Genomic DNA, 16,943 nt, shown 5'->3' with positions numbered 1-16,943 from the left:
GAGACGCTAGTTCTGGTGACCCGGAATTCGCTTTCCCCGACTTGTTCATTCCCAGACTTAGTTGGGGTAGGCAGAACAAATTTGGTGGGGGTGGGTCAGCCACGCCTCTTGACCTTTGACCTCTGGGGACACGCCTGCTGACCTTTGACCTTTGGTGGAGGTCCCTATTCAAATCCATGGGTCCTAACCTTGTTCTTCAAGGGGAAACCCTACCCCTAACCCCAATCCCTAACCCCAACCGTAACTGACCTTTGACCTATGGATTTTAACCTAACTCTAAGTGCATCTCCACTTTGTGACTTCCCCACCCTAAAACCCATACCTTTCCCAGATCCCGCTCGGTTTGTCGGAAAAAGGGTAAAAAAAAAAATTGACTCTTTCTCGCCCCGTAGAAACTCGTAGGACGCGCGGGCTGACTCGCTCCGCTCGGTAGCCTTATAAAAAATATTTGCACGAAGCGCAAATGCGCTCGCGAAGCGCGTTCCCCGACTTGTTCATTCCCACGACTTATTTGGGGTAGGCGGAACACTTTGGTGGGGGTGGGTCAGTCACGCCTCTTGACCTTTGACCTCTGGGGACATGCCTGCTGACCTTTGACCTTTGGTGATGGTCCCTATTCCAATCCCTGAGTCCTAACCTTGTTCTTCAAAGGATTCCTTCTCATGTCCTGTTTGCCTATGGGACAGGAAGTCAAGGGAAATCTCCACAATAGGACACAGATGGTAAAAAAAATATGACAGGGGTTATAACACTTCCTTGCTCTATCCAAAATTAAAAAATACGTTTTGCCTAGAGTCCCTACTTTAAAGCGTTAGTTCACCTTTTCAGAAAAAAATGACGGGGTGGGGAGGTTGTACGTTGTTAGTTCACTTTTTAATTTTTTTTCTTCTGAAAAGGTGACTAACACTTTTTTTTTGTTTGTGTGGTGTAGTATTTATCTTAAAACTGGGCTCAACAAACCAATATAAAAGAAAGCGAACTAACACTTTAAGGGGCTTTATGCCTAAAAAACTGTATATGGGAGGCAGTAAAAAAAAAAAAAAAAAAACAACAGTTGAAAATAATTTCAGGGAGAAACATTTAAAATTCGGCAAAGTTAGGTTTAAAGCTTTATTGCCGATATATTATATATCACACTTTGACTAGCTGCTTCCATTTTGTTGTAGCCTGTCCATTGTAAAAAAAAAAAAAAAAAAAAAAAAAAAAAAGAAAAAAAAAACGCAGACAGGAAGTGAGGGACAGGAAGTAGTAGCTAATGGAACAGGAAGTTCCGGGTTAAAAGGAGACAAAAGAGGAAGTACAAAACAGACATTGAACTTGCTGGCAGCAGGTAATGGTGTTCCTTTAACAGCTTGTACTGTAGTTTTAGTTGATAATATGGGAATACTTTTGGGTTTTTATCATGTGGAAATGCTTGTAGGATCAGGAACCCAAAGAAAAAAATAATAAAATCTGAGCTTGCTCCAGATTACAGGAAAATACCCCAGAAATGGCTACTTTCAGATATATTTCGATGTTCATCTGTAAAAGTTATTAAAAGCTATAGACAGACATTCCTGCAATGCTTTTCTGCTGCTGAAAAAAAATCAATATGGTGGAATTTGGGCAAAGTTTACATCCAATAATTACGAAATTTAGCTGTTACCCCATCCCACTTCACTCGAAAAAACATCCATAAAGTTCTCAGAGGACCATTCTAAGTCCCTCTCCCCAAACGCCCAATGTTTCCCCAATATTGCCTTCATAGAACCCGATAGTGTCCACATATGATATCGTACAACAATAATGCTCCACATATCATCAGAATTCCCCCATAACATCCATGGAACAATGTCCGATCTTACTTACTCTTTACTTCTATCCATCTGCAGTGGCATGATGGAGGAGGAACGGAGTCACATGACTGAGAGGATATTAGACCTCACTCTGGAGATCATCTGCCTGCTGACCGGAGAGGTGAGGAGGATTCTGGGAGGTCACATGACATCACTCTTATCTCTATTAATAAAACACAGACCTGACCAGAGAGGTGAGGAGGATTCTGGGAGGTCACATGACATCACTCTTATCTCTATTAATAAAACACAGACCTGACTGGAGAGGTGAGGAGGATTCTGGGAGGTCACATGACATCACTCTTATCTCTATTAATAAAACACAAACCTGACCGAAGAGGTGAGGAGGATCCTGGGAGGTCACATGGCAGCACTCATATCTCTATTAAACAAAAACACAGACCTGACCGGAAAGGTGAGGAGGATTCTGGAAGGTGACATGACATCACTCTTTATTTATAAAACACAAAGATGACTGGAGAGGTGAGGAGGATTCTGGGAAGTCACATGACATCACTCTTTATTTATAAAACACAAAGATGACTGGAGAGGTGAGGAGGATTCTGGGAGGTCACATGACATCACTCTTTATTTATAAAACACAAAGATGACTGGAGAGGTGAGGAAGATTTTGGGAGGTCACATGACATCACTTTATAAAACACAAAGATGACTGGAGAGGTGAGGAGGATTCTTGGAGGGTCACCTGACATCAGTGTTGCTCTTTCAATGCAGAGTTTTCTCCTTACGAAATCTGGTGACCACGTGACCATCAACGTGCCTCCACCTGCTTCTCTAAAATCTTTGAGAAATAAGAGAAAGATTCTAGAAGTCACCAAGAAGATCACTGAGCTGCTGACAGGAGAGGTGAGTGGTGCCAGAAATTTTGGCACAATAACCGAATAATGACTGAATGGTGACATTGTCATTTTGTGTATCTCAGGTTCCTATAAGGTGTCAGGATGTCACTGTCTATTTCTCCATGGAGGAGTGGGAGTATTTAGAAGGACACCAGGATCTCTACAAGGACGTCATGATGGAGAATCAGCCGCCCCTCACATCAGCCAAGAAACCCTTTAAATGTCCAGACTGCGGAAAATGTTTTTTCAGACAATCAGAGTTTATCAAGCACGAGAGAGTTCACACTGGGGAGAAACCTTTTCGCTGTCTAGAGTGCGGGAAGTGTTTCACCTATCAGTCAGTTCTCGTCAAACACCAGAAACTGCACAAGGGAGAAAAGCCGTTCTCCTGTTCAGATTGTGGCAAATGCTTCGGCCAGAAGCCCCATCTTCTTCGCCATCAGATGCTTCATACCGGCGAGAAGCCTCTTACATGTTCGGACTGCGGGAAGAAGTTCTCCCGTAAATCGAGTCTGATCGACCATCAAAGAACTCACACAGGGGAGAAGCCTTTTTGTTGTCTTGAGTGCGATAAAAGTTACAACCATAAGTCCAACCTGATCCGTCACCAAAGGACTCATCGAGATAAAAAGACTGTAATCTGCTCAGAGTGTGGGAAACTATTTGCCCATGAGGACTTTGTGATACACCAGAACGTTCACCGAGGGGAGGAGCCATTTCCTTGTTCTCAGTGCGGCCAATATTTTACCCAGCAATCCGATCTTCTGGCCCACCAAAGATATCACGCAGGAGAACACACTGCACTTTGCTGATGCCCAAAATATGTTTAGAAGAGCTTGAGGCTTTTTGGAAGCTGGGGATTTCAGAGCCCGCCTCTTCAACTGGAGAATTTTTTCCACTGAAACGTCTTCAAATGAAAAAAAAGTCCAACCAACATCAGAAAAGGAGCAACGATATGGAAATCATAGTACTGCGAAGGGCAGTTTGTTTATTAGTAATTTCTATTTAGATACATTGACGACGTTTTATAAGCTGTAAATTATTATGTTAAAAGGGCTTTTTTTCCTCAGAAAATAGGTGCAAGTACAACCCCCTTTCCAAGTCACCCCTCGTCTCTGTCCCCTACCCACCTCCGAGCAACATCCCCTGGTTCCTTCTACCCACCTCCTAATGTTGCCCCTTTTACGGATTACAGAACCAAGTAAGCTAAGTGCCAAGTAATTTGTATGGAATTTGTTAATGATAACAAGAAAAGCAGTAAAATAGATCCCCTTCAGGCAGCAACAATAGAACCCCTGAAACAAAATAACCTCTTAGCAACAATAGATCTGTCCCCGCAACAATAGACCCCACCCGCAACAATAGATCCCCCATCAGCAACAATAGATCTCCCAGCAGCCAGCATCAATAGACTCTCCAGTAGCCAGCTACTATAGACTCCTTCTTCAACCGTAGATCCCTCCCAGCAACAAATGACCCCTTAGCAACAAGAGATCCCCACCAGCAACAATAGATCTCCCAGGAGCCAGCATTAATAGACTCTCCAGTAGCCAGCAACTATAGACTCCTTCCTCAACCGTAGATCCCTCCCAGCAACAAATGACCCCTCAGCAACAACAGATCCCCACCAGCAACAATAGATCTCCCAGTAGCCAGCATTAATAGACTCTCCAGTAGCCAGCAACTATAGACTCCTTCCTCAACAGTAGATCCCTCACAGAAACAAATGACCCCTCAGCAACAACAGATCCCCCACCAGCAACAATAGATCTACCAGCAGCCAGCATTAATACTCTCCAGTAGCCAGCAACTATGGACTCCTTCCTCAACAGTAGATCCCTCCCAGAAACAAATGACCCCTCAGCAACAACAGATCCCTCACCAGCAACAATAGATCTCCCAGCAGCCAGCATCAACAGATTCTCCTGTAGCCAGCAACTATAGACTCCTTCCTCAACAGTAGATCTCTCCCAGCAACAAATTACTCCTGAGCAACAATATATCCCCCACCAGCAACAATATATCTCCCAGCAGCCAGCATTAATAGACTCTCCAGTAGCCAGCAACTATATACTCCTTCCTCAACAGTAGAGCCCCCCAGAAACAAATGACCCCAGCAACAATATATCCCCTACCAGGAACAATAGATCTCCCAGCATCAATAGACCTTCCAGTAGCCAGCAACTTTAGACTCCTTCCTCAACCATAGATCCCTCCCAGCAACAAATGACCCCTCAGCAACAACAGATCCCCCAGCAGTAACAATAGATCTCCCAGCAGCCAGCATCAATAGACCCTCCAGTAGCCAGCAATTTTAGACTCCTTCCTCAACAGTAGATCCCTCCCAGCAACAAATGACCCCTCAACAACAACAGATCCCCCACCAGCAACATAGATCTTCCAGCAGCTGGCATCAATAGATTCTCCAGTAGCCAGCAAATATAGACTCCTTCCTCAACAGTAGATCCCTCCCAGCAACAAATTACTCCTCAGCAACAACATATCCCCCACCTGCAAAAATAGATCTCCCAGCAGCCAGCATTAATAGACTTTCCAGTAGCCAGCTACTATAGACTTCTTCCTCAACAGTAGATCCCTCCCAGCAACAAATGACCCCCAGCATTAATAGATCTCGCACCAGCAACAATAGATCTCCCAGCAGCCCTCCAGTAGCCAGCAACTTTAGACTCCTTCCTCAACAGTAAATCCCTCCCAGCAACAAATGACCCCTCAGCAACAACAGATCCCCCACCAGCAACAATAGATCTCCCAGCAGCCAGCATCAATAGACTCTCCAGTATCCAGCAACAATAGATGTTTCCCAAAAGGGAATGCCGCTCCCAAGACTTCCACACCTGAATTGATGCTCCTGCCCTACTCAAACTCTCGAGTGCTGGCTCTGCACTTTTGTGTAGGAAAAGGAAAAAGATCCTGGACTGCCGCACTCCATGAAAAATAGCATCTTTATTGGCAAAAATAGATAAAAATCCAAAATACAGTCACAGCAAGGGTGGATAAGACAGAAATAAATTGCTAACGCGTTTCACATAATTTCTGCTGTACCTCCCAGATATTCCATAGCAAGTTCATAAAAACCAAAATGCAGTCTTTCTGTCAGTGCCGGGACAATGTCATCCAGTGCCCGGGGCATGCGTAAGCATCAGTTGATGTGAAACGCGTCAGTCATTTATCTCTGTCTTATCCACCCTTGATGTGACTGTATTTTGGATTTTTATCTATTTTTGCCAATAAAGATGCTATTTTTCATGGAGTGCGGCAGTCCAGGATCTTTTTCCTTTTCCTAAACAGTAGATCTTTCCCAGCAACAGTTGACCCCTAGCAACATGTTATCTCTCGCCAGCAACAATAGATCCCTATATTCCCCAGTAGCCAGCGTCAATAGACCATCCAGCACTCCTGGAGCTGCCAGGACTACGTTCCCCAGCGTTCCCATGAAAAAAAGCCCTGGTTATAATTAATGACCTTCCACCTACACAGCTACAACATGTCCTCACTGCTCCTAATTTTATTTTGTTCCATATTTATGTCACTGCTGTAACAGGAAGCAGGGCCAGGACAAGGGGTGGGCGCAGTTTGGCAGCTTTGCTCCGGGCACTGGATGACATTGTCCCAGCACTGACAGGAAGACTGCATTTTGGTTTTTATGAACTTGCTATGGAATATCTGGGAGGTACAGCAGAAAACTAGAACATTATTGTATGTACTGTATGTATAGAATATTTATTTAGCACTACAAATGTACAAAGAGCCGTCTAAAAAAAATAAAAAAAAAGTTTTAACATGCTTTGCCTCTTTTCTTTTGATATATCTCTTCTTGATAACTGCTACTTCCAAGTAGATACATAAAATCAGGAATGATAAAACTATAATATATATTTTTTTCCACTAGTTGTTTAGGCTGAATAGAATATTTACAATTGTTTAAAATTAATTTGACTGCTTTATAATATCTAAACTACATCCCAACAAGTCATATTTTCAGGACATGATAGACCTCGCACAAGTGTTTTAACCACTTTACACCCAGGCCAACCCTGACATTTCTCTCCTACATGGAAAAATCATTTATACAGTATCTCACAAAAGTGAGTACACCCCTCACATTTTTGTAAATATTTTATTCTATCTTTTCATGTGACAACACTGAAGAAATTATACTTTGCTACAATGTAAAGTAGTGAGTGTACAGCTTGTATAACAGTGTAAATTTTCTGTCCCCTCAAAATAACTCAACGCACAATCATTAATGTCTAAACCGCTGGCAACAAAAGTGAGTACACCCCTAAGTAAAAATGTCCAAATTGGGCACAATTAGCCATTTTCCCTCCCCATTGTCATGTGACTCGTTAGTGTTACAACTGGTCTCAGGTGTGAATGGGGAGCAGGTGTGTTAAATTTGGTGTTATCGCTCTCACTCTCTCATACTGGTCACTGGAAGTTCAACCTGACACCTCATGGCAAAGAACTCTCTAAGGATCTGAAAAAAAGAATTGTTGCTCTACATAAAGAGGGTCTAGGCTATAAGAAGATTGCCAAGACCCTGAAACTGAGCTGCAGTACGGTGGCCAAGACCATACAACGGTTTAACAGGACAGGTTCCAATCAGAACAGGCCTCGCCATGGTCGACCAAAGAAGTTGAGTGCACGTGCTCAGCGTCATATCCAGAGGTTGTCTTTGGGAAATAGACATATGAGTGCTGCCAGCATTGCTGCAGAGGTTGAAGGGGTGGGGGGTCAGCCTGTCAGTGCTCAGACCATATGCTGCACACTGCATCAATTTGGTCTTCATGGCTGTCGTCCCAGAAGGAAGCCTCTTCTAAAGATGATGCACAAGAAAGCCCAAAAACAGTTTGCTGAAGACAAGCAGACTAAGGACATGGATTACTGGAACCAAGTTGTGTGGTCTGATGAGACCAAGATAAACTTATTTGGTTTAGATGGTGTCAAGCGTGTGCGGCAGGAACCAGACGAGGAGTACAAAGACAAGTGTGTCTTGTCTACAATCAAGCATGGTGGTGGGAGTGTCATGGTCTGGGGCTGTATGAGTGCTGCCGGCACTGGGAAGCTACAGTTCATTGAGGGAACCATGAATTCCAACATGTACTGTGATATACTGAAGCAGAGCATGATCCCCTCCCTTCGAAGACTGGGCCGCAGGGCAGTATTCCAACATGATAATGACCCCAAACACACCTCCAAGACGACCACTGCCTTGCTAAAGAAGCCAAGGGTAAAGGTGATGGACTGGCCAAGCATGTCTCCAGACCTAAACCCTAGTGACTATCTGTGGGGCATCCTCAAACGGAAGTTGGAGGAGCGCAAGGTCACTAACATCCACCAGCTTCATGATGTCATCATGGAGGAGTGGAAGAGGACTCCAGTGGCAACCTGTAAAGCTCTGGTGAACTCCATGCCCAAGAGGGTTAAGGCAGTGCTGGAAAATAATGGTGGCCACACAAAATATTGACACTTTGGGCCCAATTTGGACATTTCCACTTAGGGGTGTACTCACTTTTGTTGCCAGTGGTTTAGACATTAATGGCTGTGTGTTGAGTTATTTACACTCAACACAAATTTACAGCAAATTTACACTGTTATACAACCTGTACACTCACTACTTTACATTGTAGCAAAGCGTAATTTCTTCAGTGTTGTCACATGAGAAGATATAATAAAATATTTACATAAATGTGTGGGGTGTACTCACATTTGTGAGATACTATACTATATAAAAAAAATATATACCGTATTTATCGGCATATAACACACACTTTTTTCCCCTGAAAATCAGGGGAAAATCGTGGGTGCGTGTTATAGGCCGATCCCCCCCCAATTGTGTGTGATCGGAGCGATCGCGGCAATTGCCGCGATCGGCGCCGACATACACAGCCGTGTGGAAATTCAAATACGGCGCTGAGACTGCAGGGACTCGGCGGAGCGGAGCTACACATAGCCGAGAGTCCTCGGGTTTTCTCGGCGCCGCTTACAGTCCCGCCCATAGGGCGGAACTGGGCGGGACTGTAAGCGGCGCCGAGAAAACCCGAGGACTCTCGGCTATGTGTATCAGCGCTCCGCCGAGTCCCTGCAGTCTCGGCGCCATATTTAAATTTACACAGGGCTGTGTATGACGGCAGGGATCGCGGCGATCCCACAAAGCTGCACGGGGGCAAGGCTGCACAGGGGGGCAAGGCTGCACTGGGGCAAGGCTGCATGGGGGCAAAGCTGCGCTGGGGCAAGGCTGCACTGGAGAAAAGCTGCACTGACAAGGCTGCACTGACATGGCTGCACTGACATATCTGCACTGACAAGGCTGCACTGGGGCAAAGCTGCACTGACAAGGCTGCAATGGACACTGGGGCAAGGCTGCACTGACAATTCTGCACTGGGGCAAAGCTGCACTGACAAGGCTGCACTGACAAGGCTGCAATGGACACTGGGGCAAGGCTGCACTGACAATTCTGCACTGGGGCAAAGCTGCACTGACAAGGCTGCACTGACAAGGCTGCAATGGACACTGGGGCAAGGCTGCACTGACACTGACAAGGCTGCAGATGGACACCGATAACGCTGCATTGATGGGCATTTTAATGTAAGTTTTTCTTCCTTAAACTTTACTCCTAAAAGTTTTTTTCCTTAAAATTCCCTCCTTAACTTGGGTGCGTGTTATACGCCGGTGCGTGTTATACGCCGATAAATACGGTATATAATTTTTTTTTTGCTAGAAAATTACTTAGAACACCCAAACATTATATATTTTAGCAGAGGCCCTGGAGAATAAATTGTTGGGTGTTGCAATTTTTTTATGTTACACCAAGATCAGTTTGATCAGATGCTGTCCAAGCCGGTAACGGCTTGTCAACTTCCATTCCTTCCACTATTCCTAGGGAATGTGACCAAACCAGTTCGCCTTTAGTCTATGTGGGTGGACGTCATATGACAACCTCCCGGATCGTGTCTGGCTGCGGCGCGATCTGTCACAAGCTCAGTCAATGAGGCTGCGGCTTGTTGCTGGTACCATGTGGCCACTGTGATCAATCACAGCAGGTCACATGACAGTTGAATATAATGGATGGCTTCCTAGCTTGACAATTGTGTTGCTAGCTGTGACTGGTCAATGTGATCACACGGTACGAACAGGGCCAGTTACAGCCCATCTGTACCATGTGATTAGCTCTGGCCAATCACAGCTAATCACAACAAACCGAGCTGAATGAATCAGTTTCTTATAGCAATAAAATTCACTGCTAAAAGCCATAATAATGTGTAAAAAATAAAAATACTGATCAATTCCCCAGAGTAGTACAATGTAACTATGGTAATTTAATTACGCCCTGGTCACAGTGTGTTAAAAAAAAAAAGAATGTAAAAGAAAGTTTGAAAAAATTATTAAAACATCTTTTTTCTGTACTGTCACCAGTCAGTTTTCCTGATCACCACACCAGTTATATGATGACGCTGTACTGTACTAATGACAAAGAAAAAAAAAAATTGAGAATTTTTTTTTGTTTAATTTCTTCATTTTCCAAAAAAATATGACAAGAAATGACAACTTCAAAAATACTTGCCATGCCTCTTACTAAATCCCTTGGACTGTCTATTTTCCAAAAATGGGTCATTTGGGGGGCATTTGTACTGTCCTGGTGTTTTTTGGGCCTCAAGAACTGAGATGGGATAAACTTTCTGATAAAAATATTATAGTTTGTGGACTCTATAACTTTCCTACAGACTAAATAATATACACCTATTTTGGTTATTTTCACCAAAGAAATGTAACAGAATACATTTTGGCCTAAATTCATGAAGAATCATTTTTTATTTTTTTTAAAAAAACATTTTCAGTCTTTTTTTAGTTTATTTAGCAAAAAATAAAAAACCCCAGCCCCACTATAAGTCGCTGATTGCTGCCATTACTAGTATAAAATAAATAAATAAAAAATGCATAAATATACCCCATAGTTTGTAGACACTATGACGTTCACGTAAACCAATCAATATACGCTTATTGGGATTTTTTTTACCAAAAATATGTAGCAGAATACATGTTGGCTTAAATTTATGAAGAAATTAGATTTTTCAATTTTTTTTTATTGGATGTGTTTTAAAGCAGAAAGCAAAAATATGTTTTTTTTTTTTTTTTTATCAAAATTGTCGGTCTTTTTTTGTTTATAGCACAGAAAAAAAAAAACAGAGGTGATCAAGTACCATCAAAAGAAAGCACTATTTGTGGAAAAAAGGACATCAATTTTATTTGGATACAGTGTTGCATGACCGCACAATTGTCAGCTAAAGTAGCACAGTGCCGTAGCGAAAAAATGGACTGGTCAAGAAGGTCATGAAATCTTCTGGAGGTCAAGTGGATAACAAGAGGTTTTGTATTAGACTGATCTTCAGACAGGTGGCCCCTTTATTTGTTTTTCTTTATTTATCCCAGGTAGACTGTAAGCAGAGTTTTACTTTAGCTTTTGGGTACAGGTCCACTTTAATGGCAGGAGATTTTGTCTCATGGGAGTCAGACACTCATTTTTCTTGGCTCAGTTCCTCATAGATGTGTTAGGAAATGGACCGGAGTGCCTTATTGAATTCCTGGGATTTGACCTGGACTCCTCCTTAGTACTGTCCCGTGAACTGACCTGGGTTTCCACTTGCTGTTGTAAGAAGCAACATGGGCTCCTCATGGTTGACCTAGAAATTAACCTGGGCTCCTTACTACTGTTCTACGACTTGACCTGGGCTCCTCACTGCTGTTCTACGACTTGACCTGGGCTCCTCACTGCTATTCTACGACTTGACCTGGGCTCCTCACTGCTGTTCTACGACTTGACCTGGGCTCCTCACTGCTATTCTATAACTTGACCTTGGCTCCTCACTGCTGTTCTACAACTTGACCTGGGCTTTTCACTGCTATTGTACGACTTGACATGGGCTCCTCACTGCTGTTCTACAAGTTGACCTGGGCTCTTCACTGCTATTCTACAACTTGACCTGGGCTCCTCACTGCTATTCTATGACTTGACCTGGGCTCCTCACTGCTGTTCTACAACTTGACCTGGGCTCCTCACTGCTATTCCACGACTTGACCTGGGCTTCTCATTGCTATTCTATGACTTGACCTCAGACACTCATTTTTCTTTGCTCAGTTCCTCATAGATGTGTTAGGAAATGGACCGGAGTGCCTTGTTGCATTCCTGGGATTTGACCTGGGCTCCTCCTTAGTACTGTCCTGTGAACTGACCTGGGTTTCCAGTTGCTGTTGTAAGAAGCAACATGGGCTCCTCATGGTTGTCCTAGAAATTAACCTGGGCTCCTCACTACTGTTCTATGACTTGACTTGGGCTCCTCACTGCTGTTCTACGACTTGACCTGGGCTCCTCACTGCTATTCTACGACTTGACCTGGGCTCCTCACTGCTGTTCTACCACTTGACCTGGGCTCCTCGCTGCTATTCTACGACTTGACCTGGGCTCCTCACTGCTATTCTATGACTTGACCTGGGCTCCACACTGCTGTTCTACAACTTGACCTGGGCTCCTCACTGCTATTCTATGACTTGTCCTGGGCTCCTTACTGCTGTTCTACGACCTGTTTAATCTTGTGCTGTGACCAGAGCCCCAGGTTTTCTTTTTCAGGATGGTTCTTTTCTTTCCCAGCATCTTATGGAGCCACCCTTAGATGCAGGGAGTGAGCAGAAGCCAGCAGCATTGAAAGTTATAAACTGCAAGTGCTAGGGTAGGAATTTTAACAAGTTTACTGGTGGTGGTGGTGCTTATTTTTTTGTGCTCAGTAAGATAAACCTCTTAATTGGCATAACCACGATGCCTAATAAGGGGACTGCCTATATTTTTAGAGGTAGGCATACCATCTAAATCGGCTTTTCTCAACCTTTTCAACGCAGAGGAACCCTTGAGATAACTTTCCAGTATCAAAGAACCCCTCCTAAAAATTACTATATCCCCAACTCATGATATATTAGTGTGATGGTCAGTGGGAAGAATGTTCCTTACACTTGTGGTCATTGGGAAGAATGCTTCTTACAGATAGCTAACAAGATCAATGGTGTCAGTGGAAACTTATCTGAGAGGCATCAATTGCTCAAGGAACCCCTAGCAACCTCTGAAGGTTGAGAAACCCTGCTTTAGACTGTCGAAATGGAGTCCTAAGTGTAGTAAAACTTCTAACCTCAGTTTTCGAGCCAAATGGGAAAGTCAAACCAAAATCTATATTTGGCAGAGGCAGAAATTGCTCATGGTATCCCTTGCAAACTCTGGGGGAACCTTAGGGTTTCATGGAACCTTGGTTGAGAAACCCTGGTCTAAATAGTGCAAGGGGAGATGGGAAAATATATTTGCATTTTGGCAGCTTTTTAAAACAATCTTTAGGAACAAATCTGGGAAAAATCAGAAACAGCTGGGAGCTATACCACCAAATTATTAAAGTGACTCATTCATCAGCTGCTGCCATTTAGTTGTAGCCTGCCCAAGCACAGACAGGAAGTGAAGCCCCTAAAAACAGGAAGTAGTAGCTCTGTGGCAAAGGAAGTTCCGGGTTATAAGGTGACATGACAGGAAGTAGAAAGTGGACATTGAAGTTGCTGGCAGCAGGTAATGGTGTTCTTTTTACAGCCTGTACTCTAGTTTTAGTTTATAAGATGGTAATACTATCAGGTATTATTCATGTGGATATACTTGTAGAACCAGAGAACCAAAGAAACAAAAAATAAATATAGGATCTATGATTGACATAATTGGATGTGTTTAAAGGATAAGTACTGCATGAAGGAGGAGATATTTCACATTTATAATACTCGGTTCCCAGTTGTCCAGTTTGCAGGACAATTCCCTGAAAATGGTTGGTTTTGGATATCTTTTGATCTCATGAGACTTTTACGTGTTTATCTGTAATTGATGAATGTTACTAAAACCTGATACTCAATGTGGTGGAATTTCGGCACAGTTCGCATTTAAAAATGGTGAAATTTAGCACTTACCCCATCCCACACCACTGGAAAAAAGACATCCATAAAGTTCTCAGATGACCATTCTAAGTTCCTCTTCCCAAATGCCAAATGTTCTTCAACATTAACTTCATAGAACCACATAATGTCCACATGACCTCACAATTTCTCCATAACATTTGTGTAACAATTTCCAATCTTACTTATTCCTTACTTCTATCCATCTACAGAGGAACAAGGTCCTAGTGACACGATGGAAGATGACCAGAGTCACATGACAGAGAGGATAATAGACCTCACTCTGGAGATCATCTACCTGGTGACCGGAGAGGTGAGGAGGATTCTGGGAGGTTACATGACATCACTCATATCTCTATTGATAAAAGACAGACCTGACTGGAGAGGTGAGGAGGATTCTGGGAGGTCACATGACATCACACTTACCTCTATTAAGAAAACACATACCTGATCAGAGAGGTGAGGAGGATTCTGGGAGGTCATGTGACATCACTCTTATCTCTATTAATAAAACACAGACCTGGCCGGAGAGGTGAGGAGGATTTTGGGAGGTCACATGACATCACTCTTACCTCTATTAGGAAAACACAGACCTGATCAGAGAGGTGAGGAGGATTCTGGTAGGTCACATGACATCACTCATATCTCTATTGATAAAACGCAGACCTGACTGGAGAGGTGAGGAGGATTCTGGGAAGTCACGTGACATCACTCTTATCTCTATTAATAAAACACAGACCTGACTGGAGAGGTGAGGAGGATTTTGGGAGGTCATGTGACATCAGTTTTGTTCTTTCAATACAGAGTTTTCCCCTTTTGAAATCTGGTGACCATGTGACCATCAAGATGCCTCCACCTTGCTCCTTGACACCTGAAAGAATCAAGCAGAAGATTCTAGAAGTCACCCAGAAGATGATTGAGCTGCTGACAGGAGAGGTGAGCGGTGCCGGGAATTCTGGGACATTATCCAGTAACAGACAAGGGATGTGTCTGGATGGTGACTGTATCATTGTGTGTGTCAGGTTCCTATAAGGTGTCAGGATGTCACTGTCTATTTCTCCATGGAGGAGTGGGAGTATTTAGAAGGACACAAGGATCTCTACAAGGACGTCATGATGGAGAATCAGCCGCCCCTCACATCACCGGGTAAGAGGAGACTTAATTGTAAAGGAGAGAGCAGTATGGAGGGTCCACCTAGATTCCCCATCATCTGATAAACACATAGAAACAATGTATTCAGTCAGTGTGTGTGTTTCCTACAGATGGATCCAGTAATGGGAACCCACCAGAGAGATTTCCCTGTTCTCTGTCTTCCCAGGATTCCACACAGGAAGATCATGAGATCCCTCACTATGATCAGGTAGGAGTAACTTGGTCTCCCAAGATATCAGTATGACTCTACATTGTATGATCTGTACAGAAATTGTGAGAAATGTATAATCTATTAGTCATCTGTTCAATACATATATTTTTAGATGTTAAATTGGTTATCTTTGTGTTTTGCAGGTTGAAGACCAGATTGATATTAAAATTGAAGTTAAAGATGAAGATGAGATGTACATGTGGAGTGATGAACGATGTAAGGAGGAGGACGATCCTTCAGAGGTCGGCACAGGTGAGTGATAAACAATCAATGCAGAAAGGATAATCGGAGCCCATGTGTTTTGTATCTATATTATGTTACTCTTTCTAATATCCTTCCTGAAGTTGTACATAGTGATTTGTTTGCTCTGATTCTTTTTATATCTGATGGCTTCCACACAAACATTGATGGGCTCCAGTTCTTCTCTGATCTGTCTTTGATACTTGCTGGTCTTTCTTTGATGTCCTTGCCCTTTTTCTCCATTTCACATGGTTCTCCTCACTGGGACTCAACAATCCTAAGTTTTTTTTTTTTTGTTTTTTTGTTTTGTTTTTTTAACTTTGTTTCCTGAATCACCAACATGGTGGTATAAAACAGAACAGTGCTGGGTGAGATACATGGTTGACCAACACGGGCTCATGGTGCTCATTGGCTAATCTTGTCACTGGCCTAAAGGAAAGCAAAGAAAGTAAAAAAAAAAAAAAAACCTTTGGTTATTGGCTCTTACAGTATCTCACAAAAGTGAGTACACCCCTCACATTTTTTGTAATTATTTTATTATATCTTTTCATGTGACAACACTGAAGAAATGACACTTTGCTACAATGTAAAGTAGTGAGTGTACAGCTTGTATAACAGTGTAAATTTGCTGTCCCCTCAAAATAACTCAACACACAGCCATTAATGTCTAAACCGCTGGCAACAAAAGTGAGTACACCCCTAAGTGAAAATGTCCAAATTGGGACCAATTAGCCATTTTCCCTCCCCGGTGTCATGTGACTCGTTAGTGTTACAAGGTCTCAGGTGTGAATGGGGAGCAGGTGTGTTAAATTTGGTGTTATCGCTCTCACTCTCTCATACTGGTCACTGGAAGTTCAACATAGCACCTCATGGCAAAGAACTCTCTGAGGATCTGAAAAAAATAATTGTTGCTCTACAAAAAGTTGGTCTAGGCTATAAGAAGATTGCCAAGACCCTGAAACTGAGCTACAGCACGGTGGACAAGACCATACAGTGGTTTAACAGGACAGGTTCCATTCAGAACAGGCCTCACCATGGTCGACCTAAGAAGTTGATTGCACGTGCTCAGTGTCATATCCAGAGGTTGTCTTTGGGAAATAGACATATGAGTGCTGCCAGCATTGCTGCAGAGGTTGAAGGGGTGGGGGGACAGCCTGTCAGTGCTTAGACCATACGTGGCACAGTGCATCAAATTGGTCTGCATGGCTGTTGTCCCAGAAGGAAGCCTCTTCTAAAGATGATGCACAAGAAAGCCCACAAACAGTTTGCTGAAGACAAGCTGACTAAGGACATAGATTACTGGAACCATGTCCTGTGGTCTGATGAGACCAAGATAAACTTATTTGGTTCAGATGGTGTCAGGCGTGTGTGGCAGCAACCAGGTGAGGAGTACAAAGACAAGTGTGTCTTGCCTACAGTCAAGGTGGTGGGAGTGTCATGGTCTGGGGCTGCATGAGCCGGCACTGGGGAGCTACAGTTCATTGAGGGAACCATGAATGCCAACATGTACTGTGACATACTGAAGCAGAGCATGATCCCCTCCCTTTGGAGACTGGGCCACAGGGCAGTATTCCAACACAACGACCCTAAACACACCTCCAAGATAACCACTCCCTTGCTAACGAAGCTGAGGGTAAAGGTGATGGACTGACCAA

At 43.4% G+C, this 16,943-nt stretch overlaps 2 protein-coding genes across 2 annotated transcripts in view; both read left to right on the top strand.

Annotated features, from left to right (window-relative positions):
• On the top strand, window positions 1-6,127 carry LOC141104638 (uncharacterized). Its single transcript, XM_073594298.1, has 4 exons — window positions 1-1,330; window positions 1,872-1,956; window positions 2,571-2,702; window positions 2,779-6,127. The coding sequence occupies exons 2-4, from the start codon at window positions 1,876-1,878 to the stop codon at window positions 3,505-3,507; spliced, it is 942 nt and encodes a 313-aa protein (XP_073450399.1). The 5' UTR covers window positions 1-1,330; window positions 1,872-1,875; the 3' UTR covers window positions 3,508-6,127.
• Window positions 6,128-13,247: 7,120 nt separating this feature from the next.
• LOC141106767 (uncharacterized) overlaps window positions 13,248-16,943 on the top strand; it is a 56,348-nt gene continuing 52,652 nt past the window's right edge. Inside the window, exons 1-4 of the mRNA XM_073597694.1 lie at window positions 13,248-13,314; window positions 13,898-13,998; window positions 14,490-14,621; window positions 14,708-14,831. Of these exons, the coding sequence (XP_073453795.1) occupies window positions 13,272-13,314; window positions 13,898-13,998; window positions 14,490-14,621; window positions 14,708-14,831 (400 nt within the window). The 5' untranslated portion in view covers window positions 13,248-13,271. The remainder of the gene's footprint in view (window positions 13,315-13,897; window positions 13,999-14,489; window positions 14,622-14,707; window positions 14,832-16,943) is intronic.

The sequence above is a fragment of the Aquarana catesbeiana genome, linkage group LG08 (genome assembly GCF_042186555.1).
Source record: "Aquarana catesbeiana isolate 2022-GZ linkage group LG08, ASM4218655v1, whole genome shotgun sequence".
Classification (NCBI taxonomy): Eukaryota; Metazoa; Chordata; class Amphibia; order Anura; family Ranidae; genus Aquarana; species Aquarana catesbeiana.
This window is presented reverse-complemented; position numbering and strand designations above follow the sequence as displayed.